The sequence below is a fragment of the Fukomys damarensis genome, unplaced genomic scaffold (genome assembly GCF_012274545.1).
Source record: "Fukomys damarensis isolate Sample0158 unplaced genomic scaffold, DMR_v1.0_HiC HiC_scaffold_38, whole genome shotgun sequence".
In the NCBI taxonomy this organism is placed as follows: Eukaryota; Metazoa; Chordata; class Mammalia; order Rodentia; family Bathyergidae; genus Fukomys; species Fukomys damarensis.
Window position 1 is genome coordinate 74,834,363 of NW_022900950.1, and position 17,966 is coordinate 74,852,328.

The 17,966-nt window shown below is 43.2% G+C and overlaps 1 protein-coding gene across 4 annotated transcripts in view; it reads left to right on the top strand.

Annotated features, from left to right (window-relative positions):
• Trim2 (tripartite motif containing 2) overlaps positions 1-17,966 on the top strand; it is a 97,756-nt gene that overhangs the window by 19,274 nt on the left and 60,516 nt on the right. For 2 of the 4 annotated variants that reach the window (XM_033759870.1, XM_010627931.2), the window contains exons 6-8: positions 8,236-8,251; positions 14,875-14,978; positions 15,203-15,370. In XM_033759870.1, coding sequence (XP_033615761.1) covers positions 8,236-8,251; positions 14,875-14,978; positions 15,203-15,370 — 288 coding nt within the window. Of the gene's footprint in view, positions 1-8,235; positions 8,252-14,874; positions 14,979-15,202; positions 15,371-17,966 lie in introns of those variants that run through there. The other 2 variants (XM_033759869.1, XM_033759868.1) reach the window with 2 other exon arrangements.

A 17,966-nucleotide genomic window follows, 5' to 3' on the forward strand; every position in this document is an offset into this window, starting at 1 on the left:
GCCTCTGCAACCCCTTGCAGTGCTCCTCCCCTCCTCCTCGTCCCCCTCCTCCCTGCTTTCGCCTTTTTTTCCTTTTTTCTCCTCTCCCTCCTTTCTGCTTTCTCCTCTTCGCTCCTTCCTCTCGCTCCACTTCTTGCTTTCTCTTCTTTCTTCTCCTGTCTTCTCCACCTTCTCCCGCTTCCTTCTCCCCTTCTTCCTTTCCTCCTCTCCCTTCTCCTTTTAACTCTTTGCCCCTCCTTCCCCTCCCCTTTCTCCTTCCTCCCCTTCCTCCTCTTCCTCCTCTTTCTCTTTAAATACGCGAGTGCTGCGTATTCATTGTAGAAGCTTAGAAACTGCCTACCACCCGGCAGGAGAAGGAGGGTTGTCCTGTCCTCCGGCTGCCCCTGCGACTGTCCTGTGTTTCTGGGATGTGCCCTGGTGGGGCGTCCTGACCTGAGGGAGCCTGTGGAGAGCAACCCCGAAGAGGGCGGGTGGAGGACCCCGGCGAGGTGAGGCTTGGAAGGAACGCGGAAGGTCTAGCAAGCGGCCTGGGCATGCAGAAGCCCTTCCCTGGTCTGATTTATTGCCTCTCATTTATATTTCATTTTTAATCGTTTTCTCAGTGGAAAGCGAACTAAATGTAAATGACAAAGGACTTGACCATATTCTTAAGGAAGAAGAAAGTTGCTTTTTCTCTTCTCTCCTCTCCCCTCTCCTCCCCTCTCTTCTTTTGTGCAGTGCTGGGATCAAATCCAGGGCCTGATGCATGGTAGGCAGAGTGCTCTGGGCTGTGCATCCTACTCAGCCCAGACTGTAGTATCTCTAAAAAGGGCACTGCACCTCATGTTGATTGACACCTGTAACAGGCAATGCCATGGTTCACATGCACTGGGATAACCTTGGGTCTAATGAAAGAAACAGATTTGTCTTTCTGCAGACCTTCTCAGAGCCTTTAGAATCTGCTGGTGAGCATTGTGAGGCTCTGAGGCAGGGGAGGGGTATCAGGCAGCACTTCCAGACTTTTCTATCCTTTGAACCTTTTCCAGGAAACATCTTGGAAAGTGAGGTCTCCTTGCATTTTTTTAAATTAATATTAGAAATTAAAACACAAATTGTAAAGTACAAATTTACAGGGAAAAACACTTAAATTGGCAAGGTACAGGCAACAAAGGAAAGGACTCCACCTTAGGACTCTGACACAGGGATTCCAACTAGGCCTTCCAAATGCAGGATGCCTGCTTTTAGGGATTAGCTGGTGGCTGGGGGCCCGCTGAGCAGTGTCTCAGTCCTGGTGTCACATGTTTCATTCCTGGTGCCTGTATGGCTGGGGGATGGTTTTGTGCCAGCATGGTCAAGGTTAGGACAGGCAGGTTTGGGATAATGGCTGTAGAGTTCTCAGGCAGAGTTAGATGTGTCTGGAAACTGCCTATCCTAGTGCCTTTAGTTTTGAAGTGGCTGTGATTATGTAAATCCGGGGCTGCTCAACCTTGTGCTGTCAATTCTGAGACAGACACTCCCTGAGTGATTAACACATATATGCAGAGCCAAGAAGAGATTTGACCCACATTTTACAACAACTAATAGGAATATTCATGCCAGCATCCTCATTACAAAATAAATGTCAAACTTTGTTTTGCTTTTAGTCACCTATTGGGCATCTGTAGGCCCAAATGAGGAGTTAAGGTTCATAATAAAAGTAGCTTTTAAGTCCCTGGCTATCCCAGGAGAAAACACAAATCAATTTCAGTGGGCAGTAGGTGAGGGCCCAGGAATCTACCTGATTCCCCTGACAGTGTTACTATTCTTGTACAGAAAGAACCGGCTGTGTTTACCTGCTCCAGAGAGAAGCCCTGTTTATTCCTTAGTTCGTTTTGAGACCTTGAGGTTTTTTCAGCCCCTCACCAGCAGTCTGAAGCAGGCTTGACCTCATCAGCACACTTAGAGGATGTTAGCTTCTCTTGAGCTGAAGTTTGAAGGCATAGGCTTGCATGGATCTTTATAGCCAATGACTAAGGGAGAAGGAAAATCACATGTTTGCTTTTCAATCCAAAGCCCCCTCCCAGCCACCTGTCTCCAGCCTACTGATGACCCACTTTCTGCCTAACATGATTTTGTCAGCAACCACCAAAGAAAATGATTTTTAATATAATATGCAACCTGCCTGTACAGAACTTGGAGGTCCTCGTGAATTCCTTGGCTGTCCTGTGTGGGTGTGGGAGGAGCTGGGCCAGAGCAGGACTGGAAGCCTCTCACATCTGCCACTCTGGTTCTACCACTTCACTCGAGCCTTGGGCAGTTGTCAGTGTCCCTGAACTGTAATCTCCTCAACCAGAAAATGAAAACACAAAAATATCTGCTTCTCAGAGCTGCTCTAAATTTCAAGCTTGGTGGCTGGTGTATAGAAGCTGAGGGAAAGAGCTGTCCTCTTTGCAATTGTAGTGGTTAAGGCTGTGAGATTCTCTCTTGGCCTTATCTTTCCAGACAGTGTAACTTGCTCCTCCCCGCATGGAGAGCAAATTCTCCCATTCCAGCCCCGTCCCTACCCCCAGCCCAGCCTGCACCCTTAGGTGGTGGGGAGAGGAGCAGAACTGGACAGATCCACATTGGAGTCTTGATTGTGTCTGCTGGGCAGCTGGTTCACCCTTCCTGAACCCTGTAAAATAAAAGGACTGAAATGGTCCTATTAAGTTGCTTTGTTAAAATGAGAGAATTCTTGAATGTCTAGCTCTAGCCTATGAACTTTACATGCTCAATTAATGGTCACTTAGTTTTTATTATTATTAGTGTGAATAATAATAATCATTTCCTCCTCTGCTGCCCCCTTGGGGAAAGAGCATATTCCCCCCTCCCAACTGTGTCAATTTTGGGTACTGCCCATCTCCCACCCCAGGGGAAGGAGCTCTGCTTTTCCTGTCCTTCCCAATGAGAAGTGCGGTTGTCAGGATTCCCTGGCCCTGGGAGAATGGGATGAAATGATTTAAACATTTGTGAGGAGTTCAGAGCAGTGCATGTCGTACATCACGCTTCTGATTTTATTTATAAAGTAAAAATGTTATCTTGGTTTGTTAGGGCTACCATAAGAAAGTACCAAAGGTCTATAGGAACAGAAGACAATCCTTGGCCTTTTGACTAGGATCAAGTACATATAGGAACAGAAAGTAAGGCAAGCCGGACTGGCTTATTCTTCATTTTTAAATTATTAATTCACAGGTAAAAATTGTATATATTTATGGTCTGCCACATACACACGTATAGTGAAATGCCTAAATCAGATTAACATACACATTATCTCACCACATTTTGTAATAAGAACACTTAAAATCTATTCTTAGCAATTTTAAAGTGTATATTGTTACTGTGAATACCGTGATGTACATCTCACGAATTTGTTCCTCCTGCCTAACTGAAATCTTGCATCCTTGACCAACATCTTCCTAAGCTCCCACACCCCACCCTGTCTCTGGTAACCATGATGTTACTCTGTTTTTGAGTCTTAATTTTTTTTTATTTCATATATAAGTGAGATCATGTATTGTATTTTTGTACCTGTCTTAATTTCACTTAATATAATGTCCATCTGTGTTGTCACAAATGACAGACTTTCCTTCTTTTTAAGGTTGAAGAGTATTCATATGTATATATATATATTTTTTTTTTTCTCTATCCAATCCATTGATGAGCACATGTCTTGATTCTGCACATACTATTCTCTATTGTGAATAATATTGCAGTGAACATGGGAATGTGGATGGCTCTGATTTCATTTCCTTTGAAGATATACCCAGTAACGGTGTGGCTGTATCATACAAGTAGTTCTGGCTTTCATTTTTTTGAGGAACCTCCATACTGTTTTCCATAATGACTGTATTACATTCTTACCAAATTATACCTGGATTCCCTTTTCTGCACATTCTTGTCAACACTTATCTTTAGTCTTTTTGATGATAACCATCCTGACAAGTATGAGGTCATACCTCATTTTGGTCCTAATTTGCACTTCCCTAAAGATTCACTAATCTTTAGTGATTTGGGCCATTTTTTGTACACCTTTTGGCCACTTGTATGTCTTCTTTTGAGAAATGTCTGTTCAGATACTTTGCCTAGTTTGAATCAAGTGGTTTTCTCACACTGTTGAATTGTTTGAGTTCCATATATGTACATAAGGAACTTATATTCCCTTGTCACTGGGGCAAATATCTGACATTCACAATTTAAAGGAGTTTTGGCTCATGTTTTCAAGGGTTCAGTCCATGGTCATTTGGCTCCAAGGCAGAAACATCATAGTGGAAGGCTGTGGTAGAGCAAAGCTGCTCACTTTGTGGTGGTAGGAAGCAGAGAGAGAAGGAAAGATCTGGAAATACACCCTCCAGAGACACACATTCTGTGTCCTCCTTCCTCCACCTGGGTCCCACCTCCCAATAGCACATTTGCTATGAACTCATCAAGACATTAATTAACGGACAAGTACAGTGATAGCACTCCCCTGATTTAGTCACTTTCCCAAAGCCCCCCCAGCACAGTAGATACTGGGGAGCCATTTTAAATCCAGGCCATAGCAGCCCTGAATCAGATGTATGGTTTGCAGATGTATTCTTTTCTATAGTTTATCTGCATTCTGATTATTATTTCCTTATGCAGAAGGTTTTAATTTGATGTATTCTTATTTGTCTAGTTTTGCTTTTTTTTTTTTCTTGATTTTAGCTTCACATCTCCCAAAAATAATATCATTACTCACACCAATGTCATGAAGCTTTTCCCCTGTTTCCTTGTAATGATTTATGGTTTCAGGTCTTATGTTTAAGGCTAATCTGTTTTGAGTTGATTTTTATATATGGTATGAGATCAGGATTTAATTAAATTCTGCATGTAAATATCCAGTTTTTCAGCACCTTTTGTTGAACAAACTATCCTTTTCCCATTGTATGTTCTTGGCATCTTTGTTGAAGAGGAATTAGCCATAAATGTGTAGATTTATTTCTGGTCCCTCTATTCTGCTCCATTGGACTGTGTGATTGTTTTATGTCAGTATTATGCTGTTTTTATTATCATAGCTTTGAAGTAGATTTTGAAATCAGGTTATATGCTGCTTCTAGCTCTGTTCTTTTTGTTCAGGATTGCTTTGGCTGTTCAGAGGATTTTGTAGCTCCATATGGCTTTTAGGATTATTTTTTCTATTTCTGTGGAAAATGTCACTGGAGTTTCAATAGGGATTGCATTGAATTTATAGATTGCTTTGAGTAGTATGGACATCAACAATATTGATTATTCCAATCCATGAACATGGGATATCTTTCCATTTATTTGTATCACCTTAAGTTTCTTTTGTAAGTGTCTTAGTTTTCAATATACAGATCTTTCATCCTGGTTAAATTTATTCCTGAGTATTTTTTAAAACTCTTTTTTAACCTTATGTTCTAACTCAGAGTCTATTCAAAAGACAGCCCTATCACTACAATAATATTCTCTAAAATATACAATAATATAACTCTAAAAACATTTCTTGGACACCTGGCACCTTGTGGGTATTATACTAGATGAGTATAAAAATAAAAAGAAATAAAATTTTCACCCTCAAGGAGTTTACAATTTGAGGGGACAGATATATGACAACTAACCCTAATACCAAGGTCTAAGTTATAAAAAGGCATAAAAATAAAAAAGCATTTAAATTAGGACACGAATAATGAGAAGATGGGTGGGACTTAGCTACATTAACAAGTGGAGAGGTCCTCTCAGGCAGAGGGACAATATGAAGAGAAAAGCGAAACAAAGAGGAGAGAAAATGATAGATGGTTTGAGATCATGCATAGTGAACAAAGGTCAGAGAAATAGACTGATGTCAGTGGACCACTCCATGTTAGAGACCGCTTTTTCCTGCCCTCTCCCCTGAGTACATTTGTCCCTGAACCCCCCCCCTTCCCCTTCTTTTGGTGGTGCTGGGGTTTAAACCCAGAGCCTTGTGCTTGCTAGACAAGTGCTGCACCACTGAGATACATCTCCATCCCTAGTATCTCCCCACCCTCTGTTTTCTTTTTCTTTTTGAGATAAAGCCTTGCTGGGTTGTCCAGTGTGACTTCAAATTTGTAATCCCCTCCCAAGTAGCTGGGATTATAGCTGTGCACCATCGTAGCAGCTTCTTTCCCCAATTTTATTCTTCCCTCCAATAACCTTCTCTTTTACAAACCACAGTGATTATTATTTGTGCCCAGGTCTTACTATTCAAGATTGTGAATTCCTTGAGGTCAAGGATGATGTCATTAGTCATTTATCATCCCCAGCAAAACCTAGAATACTCTGCGAAAGTACTTTGTCCCTTTGAGTAGGATCAGGTCGGACACTCCTATGTGATCTAACTTCCTTCTCACCATCAGCCCCCATTCTGAGGTTCAGGGACACCCAGACCGTATGACAGTACACAGAAGTTCAGGGCGGTCATTCACGTGGACTTGTGCATGGGCCTGTGCAAGGTCAGACAGTGCAGGCCGAAATCCTTGTCTTCTCAGCCTCCCCACTTTGGACTACAAATGGGAAAGCTTCTATTACCCTTCCTTTACACTTACACCTTTGTTTTAGAACTACAGGCTGTTAGCTGTGCAGATAGAGCATTCACATTCAAACCGACTCTTTGTGTCTGTGTGGAAGACTGGCATCTAATCCAGAAGTCTGTCAGTTTCAGTTGCACTTGTGAGGTGGCAGCCAGGACTCTGGTGTTTTCTCAGCTGGTCTTATACATGCTAAGCTTCTGTGGCACTGATTTTGTGCTTAGAGATACCCAGTTTTCACAGAATGTGACAGTAGGGTTCATACAACACATGCTCATTTTATGTTCATGAAAAGAAATCATCAGTTTCTAGGTGATATAAAAGATTTTCAAAATAATTTCAACTCACACTGTCGCCTTTTGTCCCCCTGCTTAACCGGTGTGAGTAAGCTCTGGTGAAATACACACAGATCATAACTTACTTTCCTTGTCACTCCATTTAACCTTACGCTTTTGTTGTGACTGTGCTGTGTGAGCACCTCCTATACTGGGTTGTGGTAGAAAAAGAGGGATGAGATTCTGACTGATCTCTGGGAGCTGAGTTTAGGAGACAGCTGTGTAAATATGTAGGAGCTTCAGGGTGAATCAAGGCATGGAAGCTGGGGTGGTGGGGAGGCTGGCAGGGGGTTGGGAATTAAAGAACACTTCTAGAAAGGACATCTAAACTTAAACTGGCTTTGAAAGACAGGCTCTGAAGTGGAAGCAGGAAGCAGTGTTTCAGGTGGAGGGGAAGCAGGTACAAAGGCGTGAAGGTGAGAAGCTGGGTGTTGGAGGAACTGTAAAGGACCAGCTTGTTTCCTCGATAAGGAGCGGGACTTTGTTCTGTGACCCTCTATTCCTCTGAGTATGGTCCCTAAACCACAGGTATCACAGTGCCTCGTGGAACCTGGTAAAACAGAGACTCCTGAATCTTAAACTGCATTTCCAGAATTAGGAAATCTGCCCAGGGATAGGGAGTCTGCATTCAGCAGATTCCAGGGATTCGGTATGCGGACTACTACGGCTGTGTAGGTGGTGACAGGCATGGAACAGTGTGGGGAGGTATTTCCCAGGAAGCAGGCAGACCATTGGGAGGCTGTGCACTGGGAGTTCTGGGATTAGGAATGATGGGATGGAATAGACAGCCCACAGCCTACTATCAAATGCTCAACAGGTGGGTGTAGGACTTGGTGAACAGTTGAACACCCTCCTGTTTGACGTGTGTATTTTCAGGATGTGAGGCAACAGAGTGAGCAGCTAACACTGCAGGCTCTGATATGTGACTACCCTGGAGTCCAGCTCCTACTTACCTAACCTCTCTGCGCCTCCAATCTTTGGTAAAATGGCAACAAAGAACCTACCTCATTGAGTATTTGTGAGGATTAGATGAGATAATACCCAGAAGAGTTTAGGACAGTGTCTGGTGCTGAGTAATGCTCATGCATTTTAGAGAGGCAAAGCGGATAGTACTAATTAACGTAATATTCAGCTGTAGTATAGAAGTAATAACACAACTAGTTAAAAGCACATTAAAGAACTCAAAAGCCTGATGACCTCAATGTAAATCCCAGGCTAGCATTTATTAGTCTTGTAACTTTGGGAAAATTAAATTATTTAAAGTCTCTCTGCCTCAGTTTCTTCATCCATGAAATGGGAAGGGCAAGAATGCATGCCTTATATGGCTGGGATTAAAGTCATGCATGTGAAGGCTTGGCACAGTGCAGGCACATAGCAAGGACTTGATCCGTGTTGGTCGTCGTAGCTCAGGGTGGAGCGCTTGTCCATTATGTGAGAAGCCCGGGTATGTGAGATCCCCAGCCCTGCAAAAAGGAAACACAGTTGACTGTTGTTGTTGCGGTCGATAAAGATAATAATAATAAGAGGAAAAGCAGGTATGCTGCTGCTTTAATCATCTAGGTAGGCAGTGTGGAATGTGGGCTTGGAACATAGCAAAGAAATCAGGCAGAAGAGATCAGTTCGGAAGTGAAAAGTGTAGAGAAGCTGCTTGAAATCATAAGCTTCAGTGCAATGTCAAAGGCAGGAGTCAAAAAGGGAAGAAAAGGTGGGGAATGGAAATGGGAGGAAGAACGAGTGTGCTCTGAGCTGGGATCTTACTTAAAATCCTTAAGACCAAGGATTTCTGTGTCATCTTACTTGTAGCCTGTAGCGGAGATAATATTCTCTCACTTCCTAATACGTCCGCAGTATAGCACACCTGCACAGTGTAACGTGGTGTGCCGGACCCAGCTTGTACTGGCTTGCTCAGTGGCTTCAGTTTGGTGGCTTGTGGTCGGCCACAGTGGGAGCATTTATACTATGGAAAAGGGCTAATGCTACACACCAGAGCTCCCTCCCCCAGCTTCCAGCCAGCTGCTACCACCACTGAAGAAATGGAGGCGAAGACAAGTGAAACCTCCGCCCTTTAATGACTGGGGTTTTCCAAAGTTGAACTCCAATTCCGCCCATGCTTGAAAACAACCCTGCAAGTGAGTTCCTGTGTCCCTCTAATACTGTGCAGGGAAACAACTCTGAATGAGTATAGAAAAGTGACTTGGAGCCTCTGTTGATGACAAATGCTTGAAATGCGGGGATTATTTTTCCCTCACTACTAAGCTTGCAACTACTAAAGAAAGCCATTGAACAAAGAGAAGCTGGAAGATGTGGGAGGGAGGGATAAAATTACAAATGGATTGTGTGAAATTATGTAATCCATACACCATACTTCAGTGAGTTGAGGAGAAGTTGCATGGGACACTTAGAACACTCGACACACTCGAGAACAGTGTCATTTAAAAATGGCTAAGATCACTTAGCATGAATTCAGAGGCTTTACAGAAAGCTGTGACATTATTTTATGCCTCTTCTTTGCAAATTAGCCCCCTTCCTGCCTAAAATATGTGAGGAGGGAGGTCATGCTAACTTGACATCTGAGGTGATTATAGGAACCCTGCTCCTACTCCTCAAGATCTCATTTTGGGAGCTCTTCTTACATTTCAAGTGGACAAAGATTCAACCTGTATTTCCTAAGTATTAGGAACTATGATGTGTGTTAGTTTTTTGTTACAAACTCTCTGACATATCAAATAGAAAAGTAGAAAGATTTTTTTAGCCTCACAGTTTTTGAGGTTTCAGCCTGAGTTCTCTTGGCCCTTTGCTTTTGTGGCTGTGATGAGGCAGCACATCACAGTGGGAAGCAGTTGCTATCTCATGGCAGCCAAGAAGCACACAGCAAGAGGAAGAGGCCAAGGTCCCAAGAGCCCATTGGAGGACATGCCTCCAATGACCTAACTTCCTCCCATGAGGCTCCACCTCCTAGAAGTTCAGCTGCCTCCCAGTGGTGCCACCACAGGCTGGGGACCCACCATATATGGGCTTTTGGGACAGTCACAATCCTAGCTGTAGCTCTGTGTTAATAGGGTAGAACATTGAATGTGACAGATGTTGTTCCTGCCTTCAGGCAGCTTATAGTCAAGTGAGGGATTTGAACAGTTAAAATACTGTGTGACAAGTGATGGAGTTTTCTAAAACTTTTAAGAGAAAACATCATTGATGTGAGCTCAAAGGGTAAGTATTCTTACCTCCAAGTCTAATTAAAAAAAAATAATGTATATAGTGAGAGAAATATTATATAACAGGTCAGGAAAGCCAGGTTTTCTTTCTTTTGACTATCTTTGTGATATGTCTAGGTTCAATTTTCTCATTTATAAAACAGGAATGATAATATTTGTCCTGCTAACTCATAGGATAATTACAGGGAAGGGAATACATGAACACTATAAATATTGAACATTCACTTTCTCCTGATGTCACGTGGACTGTAACTCAGTGCCAGTCATTAATAACTCCTTCACATGCTTATTCATGCAGCAAGCATCTGTTAACCACCAGCTTTGTTTAATATCCTGTGTTAGACACTCTACTTGGTTGAGTCATATCTTGTTGCCTTGTTCCTTTCAAAGAATCTTGCGTTATGTAGCAATAATTTTCATATGATAGTGGATAGTGAGAGGAAATCTGGGGATCTGTTGATCCCCGATTTTGGTCTAAAGTCTTGCTCCACTTTTGTAATCCGCTCAGACAGGTGCATGAAAGGTACCAGGAAGAACACAAATGAAAAGCTGTTGGCTTAAAAACTTATCTCATGCTTAGGTTAGTTTAACATCTGGAAAAAAACCTAATTTTGTCTTGTGGAATTATTGTCAAACTGTTTATGATTACCTGAAAAATTCATGCTTTTCATTTTATTGGCTAACCGGTAACCACCAAATGAAATAATTTATATCAAAATAGACAGGTAAAGATTTTATAGCACTGTATCCATTTGGTGTTAACATTTATATTCATTGTGCAAGAATTAGTTTTCATTTAAATTTTGAATACCTTAGAGACAAAAGGAAGACCTTATCTTATAGACCCAATAGAATGTATACTAGAAAGCTAAAAGAGCAAAGCATGATCCCAAATATTTCTAACTTCTGGATCTTTAATTTTTTTTCACTGTAAGACACAAATGTTTGAACAATATGCAGTAGCTCTGCGTCAGTGCTCATCAAAGAAAATTTTCTAATTCAACTGCTAGCAAAGATGGTTGGCATCAGTTGTTTCTCCAGAATATGCTAGTGATGTGTTTTCATCTTCACAAGTAACACTGCGTCTTAGTCCAGAGCCCCACAATTTAAAGGAGGAGACTTTAGGCTCAGTTCCCATTGCTCGAGGCAGAAACCTCAGGTGGGAGGGCAGAGGAGGGAAGCAGAAAGTTTAGCAGGGAGGGGGGGGGGAGGACTGCCCTTCTAGGCCCCGCCCCCAGCGTGTTGCCTCCAGCCAGGCTCCGCCCCTAACCCCCGCTCCCCGCAGTACAGTGGCCCTGGCCCAGTCACCTCTCCAGCACAGGAGGCTTTGGGAGGACAATTTAGATCTAAACCATTACTCTGATGTGCTTTCAGAGTTTGTTTGGATTTGGGATTTTTTGTTTCGTTTTGTTTTGTTTAATGGTGAGCTGGGCGAGGTGGTGCTCACTTGTGATCCCAGCACTCTGGGAGGCTGAGGCAAGAGGATCACAAGTTCCAGCCCAGCCTGAACAAATTAGCAACTTAGTGAGACCCTGCCTTAAAAATAAAAACATGAGAAAGGGCTGGGGATGTCCTTAGCTCAGCGTGGAGCCTGGATTCAATCCCCAGCTTTAGGGGGCGCGGGTTAAAATTAAAGTGGCAGAGCCTGCTTCATCCAGACTCTTTTTAAAATATATAAGCAGCGTTAGCCTAATAGACATCCCTCCGGCTCTGTGGTTTTATTTACAAGTGGAGCAACGCACTCCAAGCCTGTCTAACCTGAAACCAAGAGTGAGAGCGGGCTGGTGCGGTCACCCTCAAGCTCAGAGCAGCTGCAGAATTAATTGCTCTGCAGCCCTTTTCCTGCGCGTCTCAGTTCCGTGGCTCTGGTGACCAGGCGTGGGCGGTTCCAGGCCCCGCTCGCCCTTTCTGTGGACACAGGGTCTTCCTCCTTTTGGTTCTGAATGGTGCTTCCCTGGAGCCCACCCAAACATCTTCCTCCCCCAAAGGCAACTGTTTGCCGTGTCTGCCGATGCTTGCCAGTGTGTTTTTATTTCTGTAAGGCACAACAGAGCGTCAGTGGGTTTTGTGTTTCTTTTCTGGTCATATATTTTCCCGTTCTTTCAGCGTTGCCTCCCGATGTCCAGAAGGAAAGGGAACCCTTTGGACAAGGCGCTCCCTAAACTTCTTCCACCGCTCTGTTCTCCATCCTCTCCCTTCCAGTCACTGCTGCTGCCTGATAAGTCTCTGCGCAGAATGAGCTTTGTCCTTAGCAACAAAGGTGAAATGGAGGAGGCACGAGGCAGGGTTCATCTCCGCCGAGGTCATCTTAGCCCCTCCGAATTTCTGCGCCCCCCACCCCCCGCGTGTGCCCTGTAAGCCCCGTGCCTATGCTCCGTGAAAGCCAGGCGCTGCAGCAGCCCAGGCCGTCTTCCACGGTCACTTCCTGCATGTGCTGTCCTAGAAGGGAGACTCGCTTTTTATTTTTTATTTTTTGGTACCAGGGATCGTACTCGGGTCCTTGCACTTGCGAGGCAGGCGGCAGAACCACTGTTGCTATTTAATTATGCTTCTTTCACTGGTTCTGTTTCTCGTCTTGTTCGATTCTATGTTATCTTTATCATATATTTTGATAAGTTTTCTTTTAATTTTTTTACTTTGGTTTCTTAAGACAGGGTCTCACTGTGTAGTCCAGCCAGGCTGGCTTGAACTCATAACAATCTTCCTCGTGCTTCAGTCTCCCCAGATCTGGATTATAGGTGTTTGTCACCCCACCTAGCCAAGTTTTTAATTCTTAGACTTATTCGTACTCTCTTTTAAAAAGTACTTTTAAGTGGGATATAGCAGAATTGTTTCTGATCTGTCAGTTTTGCAGTATCTGTTGTCCAGATGTTTAGAGGAACGCAAAAACAAATACCACATTAACCACATGTGAGGATGCCTCCTTAAAGAGAGAGCCACCCCTTCCTCTGTCCTCTACCACCACATACACATGACTTTTTTGTCTCATTATGTCACCAAGGCCAGCCTTTATTTAGCCCCTGGGCTCAAGTGACCCTCCTGCCTCAGCCTTCTGGTGAACCTGGGACTCCAGGCTCACACCACCATCCCCAGCTCCAACATAATGTTTTTGAAGCATGTGCACCACTACTACATTCATGCATGTTGGAAAGGCTCCGTGTCAAGGATAAAATGATCCTGGGTTCTGCTACATTTGAAAGGAAGCGGCACTGTCTCCTCCCGGTGTGGAAGGTGCTCCTCTGAGGATGTGGATCTCACGTTTTTGTCTTTTGAGCACATCTGAGGTGCAGAAGCGGTGAAGAAATGTGCTGGGCTTTGTGATTTCAATAACATGGTGCCCTGGGGTCTGGAAAGAACCCTGAGGGTCTGGTGAGAGCCGGGTTATTGCAGATTGTTCTGCCCAGCAGTCCTGGTGGTGTTTGTTCCATGCTGAGTTCACTCTGTCACCACTTTCTCTTTCTAAACCAAGAAAGAAACTATTTCTGGAGCATTCAATTCCCAGATTTGACCCCCGCCACCTTCACTGTGCCCTTCCCAAAGCACACTGCATTGATGTATAGGAACAAAGTATGAAATTGTGACTGCATATAAAAGAAATGATCTCTCCAATGATTAAAGTATAAACCACGTGTAGTAGCCCACGCTTGTAATCCCAGCACTCTGGGAGGCTGAGGCAGGAGGGGCACAAGTTCAAGCCCAGCTGGAGCAATTTAGTAACTTAGGGAGACCCTGGCTCAAAATGAAAAAAATGAAAAGGGCTGTGGATGTAGTTTGGTATGAAAGCACTGGTTCAGTCCCTAATGCTGAAAAAAAATTAAAAATACAACCTACAAGTCCATTTTGAACAAAACTTCTCTCTTTCCACCTGTTAATATTTATGTATTCCTATTAAAATAAGTTATAAAAACAAAAACAGGTATCTGTTACCCTGGACATGCTGTTGCCTCTGCCTCCTCTCTCCTTTAAAGGATGAATCCAGCAAGAATGAGACTATTTCCTAATATTAATTTCCTTCTTTGTTATTTCATCTAGAAAGCATCCTTTTTGGATTTTTAAAATATAATCTCAGGGAGAATACATAGCCAGCGAGATCCTGAGCCTTAGAATTCTAAGTATGCTTATGTGCATGCAGTTTATGAAAATCAGCCTCTCTTTCATAACCTCTGTGTCCTCTGTGCTCCGAAACTCGGGTGCCCAGGTTTCTTCCAAGAGCTGTCAAGAGCTTGGGATTTTGGCAAAACTCTAAAATAAAGCCCCTCTCCTCTTGTATCTATGTGATTAGAATGTTAGTTTTTATTATATTTTTGTGGAAGCTGAGTATATTTTAATTATGTTATAAAGTCTTTGCAGCGCCACTTTTTAAAGCAAATGCCAATCTGAATATATTTTGCCAACCACCTAAAAAAGTGATTTTGCATAGACTTTATTGGTCTGGAAGTTAAATCGGAATGAATTGAGCTACGTACAGTAAGGAGTCTCATGTTCTAAGTATAATTACAGCACAGTGCAGGGCCAGGGGTGCAGCTCAGTTGTAGAGCACTTGCCTAACATGTACAAGGCCCAGATTGGATCCCCAGCAATGAAAAAAAAAATCCCTTCAGGGGAATGGGGAAAAACAAGAACCAAGATATATCATGTAAAGGTTCAAGATCCCAACGATAAATGTAACTAATGTTTGCTTTAAATGTACCAATAAACTTAATGGGAAAAAATCCCTTCAGGTTACCCATGGAAGCTTAAAGTATTCTTTTGCTGCGACTGAGGAATCTAATTCTGTAGTGCTCAATTTCATAATTTAATTTTTAGGTACCAAAGGAAGAAATAAAGGAGAGTTCACAAATCTTCAGGGCGTAGCTGCATCTACAAGCGGAAAGATATTAATCGCCGACAGTAACAACCAGTGTGTGCAGGTGGGTCCCTTCCTTTTACACTGAGAAAATAGATGCAGTCGCATATTTTCCTACGTTAGCTCTAAGGTGTATGGTGCAAGGAAAGAAGCTTATGCTCACGCCTGCAGACTCCTCACGCAGGGTTGGCATGTTCCGAGCTCTGTATGAGTAACAAGTGGTGCTTGTTTTGACTGGATAGTTCCAGTGCTGTGTTCACATTCCATCTCTGTCCATTTGCTCTTCAGATATTTTCCAACGACGGCCAGTTCAAAAGTCGCTTCGGCATCCGAGGGCGCTCGCCTGGGCAGCTGCAGCGGCCCACGGGGGTTGCTGTACACCCGAGCGGGGACATAATCATCGCGGATTATGACAATAAATGGGTTAGCATTTTTTCTTCAGATGGGAAGTTTAAGGTAAGATTAACCAGCAGTCAGCCACTAAATGAGAGGGAGCAGGAACCAGAAACATGGGACGAAGTTGTCTGTTTTCTGTTTTGAAATCCAATCCAATCTTCAGGCACAAAGACATTGGCCTCTAAATCACATGCTGCAAGAGTAAGAGTGATAATTTTATAAGCCTGCTCATGTAGACCCTAAAGGTGGCTTCATTTTATCAAGCAGTTTGCTCCGTTGCTTTGTTTTTTCTTTAAACCATCAGATTCAGAGGAAAACTGTTCTCATTACCCCAACTCAGTGCAAAACAACCACCCTTTGAAAAGAGTTATGAAGAAGCAGCTTATAATTCTCACATTGACCTACGGGTGCCTTCTACTTTCTCAGACTGGGATGGATGACCGGGGGAAACCAGATCGTAAGACGTGGTTCTCAGCTTTTAAAAATATAAAAGTTATATATGGAGGGGAAAAAAGAGTAATGCACAAGAAAGGACAGATAAGAGTTCATTTCATGTCAGCCACAAATTGATACAATCCAAAAGCACAGCGTTAAGGGGTGTCATTTCAGATTTGGAATGGAAAGAGAAAAGAGAAACCGTGAAGGTTCACGCTGCGTGGCACTTTGAAGGATCCCGTCACGTGATCGCTGTGCGGTCATCCTGGCATCTTTATGGGAATGTAAGAATGGTGTCTGTGTTAGTCGGCTTTCTCCAGTACCTGAGCCCATTGACTTGGGAGGAGAAAAGGTTTATTTTGGAGGCCTCAGTCCATGGTTGCTCGGCCCTGTTGGCTTGAGCCTGTGGTGGTGCAGTACATCATGGTGGACATATGGCAGGGGAGACCGCTCACCTTGTGGCAGCCAGGAAGGAGGGAAAAAGAGAGAGAAAGGGGCCAGGTCCCAAAACCCCTCAAGAGCAACTCCCGCTAGGCCCCACCTTCCACTCCCTCCCAGTAGCATTATGGGCTGATAGCCGTGCTCTAACTCCTGGCCTAGCAGTTACTATTTCAACTCAAAGAGCAGAGAGCCCCATGGTGATGACAGGTCTCTGAAGCTGCCATCGGCGAATTGTTACCATCCAGCCCGTTCTGTTCATTTGTTCACAGGAGTATAACTTGTCAAGCATCTTTTCTGAAAGCACATGCACAATGCCCTTGGCGTCTCCCTCCCCAGCCTACTAGAGACCTCTGATTCAGCCAATGGCGTAAACTTTAATTTAGACAGATCGACCTGCTGGAAACTGTGGCTTATGAACTGTTTGGCCTTTCACAAATTATGTAATTCCCTTGAGCCTTGATGGTCCAATATGTAAAATTTGAATTTAAAGCAATCTGTCTCATAGGATTTTGAGTAAAGACTAGATGAAGTTTTATTTTGGGTTCCATATGTGCCTCATACAAAAAAGATATCTAAGAAATTTTCTTTTCAATGCCTGTCCTAACTGCTCAAAAAAGTGAAGTCTGTTTGCCCAGCTGGTATTTGGATTCAAGGCCTCAGGCAGGTTCCCGTGGTTATCATCTCCTTACCCAAAGGCTTGGATGTGCCTTAAACCCATCCTGGAACCCTAAAGATGGCATGATTGGCCTCTGATCAAAGGGATTTATGGTTTCCTTGTTAAAGTCTTTGGATTGCTACAGTTACCTCGTGGTTTTTATGGGATGGGTTACTTATATAATTATTAACGCTCAAGTTAGAGCCCGTACGGGGCAGCAACTTTTCAACCCGGGAGAGTAAAAGGTTGTCATTTTTAATTCTATAACACTGTATGCAAGTCTTCAGCAGCCCTTGAATTTTTTATTCCTTAGAAATCTGACAGCTGCATAGGCAGTACGGGTCATACATACACCAGGATCTCTTGCTTTTCTGCACCTCTAACTTCCTTCCTTTCCTGTGTACTTTTATAGTTCCGTTACCCAAATGTGACAACTGTCATGGGAAGACAGTGAAAGCTTTTCCGTGATCTCTTGATAGTGCTCATCTAGTTTGGAGACAACCCATTTGTCCTTAAAATTATCATCTCTCTGTAAATTCAGGAGGTAACACTGAAATAGATTTCACATAGTGAGGCAGGAGTTCAACATCCAAGGGTGAAATCTAAGGGTCCTTTAATTAAGAGTTTCACATTCACTGGCTTACTAGTCTTGTCTGCAATAGAACCTCTTCTTTGAAGAATTTGGTTCTTGGAGTTAGAATACTGTTAGTAATAGCTGGAATAAACACCGAAGAACACTCTCGCCCCCTAGAGGACAGGGAGAGTGGTATGCTATGCTTTCAGCAGCACTCTTTTTTATGATCGATGTTAGTCAGAACCCAAGTGGTAGAAGGGATAGCAAGAGAAAACACTTTAGTGCCCCTTAAGTGTTGACACACAACTATACACCAGGAGAGTCCTGTTTTTCTTCTTTGGTGACACTCGGTAAAATTAAACGGGTGTTAAGGAACACTTAAAGTCAGTCCAGGTTCTTTGCTTTTATTCCAGTTCATCCAGTTTTCATGCTCTTTAATTGTCCTTTAATTTTTAAGGTCTTAAGTGTCCTTTAGCTTTTTCTTTTTTCCTCTCCCCTCCTAGCTTATAACTTCTAGCCATTCTGGGAAACTTCTGTGATAAGAATCACCA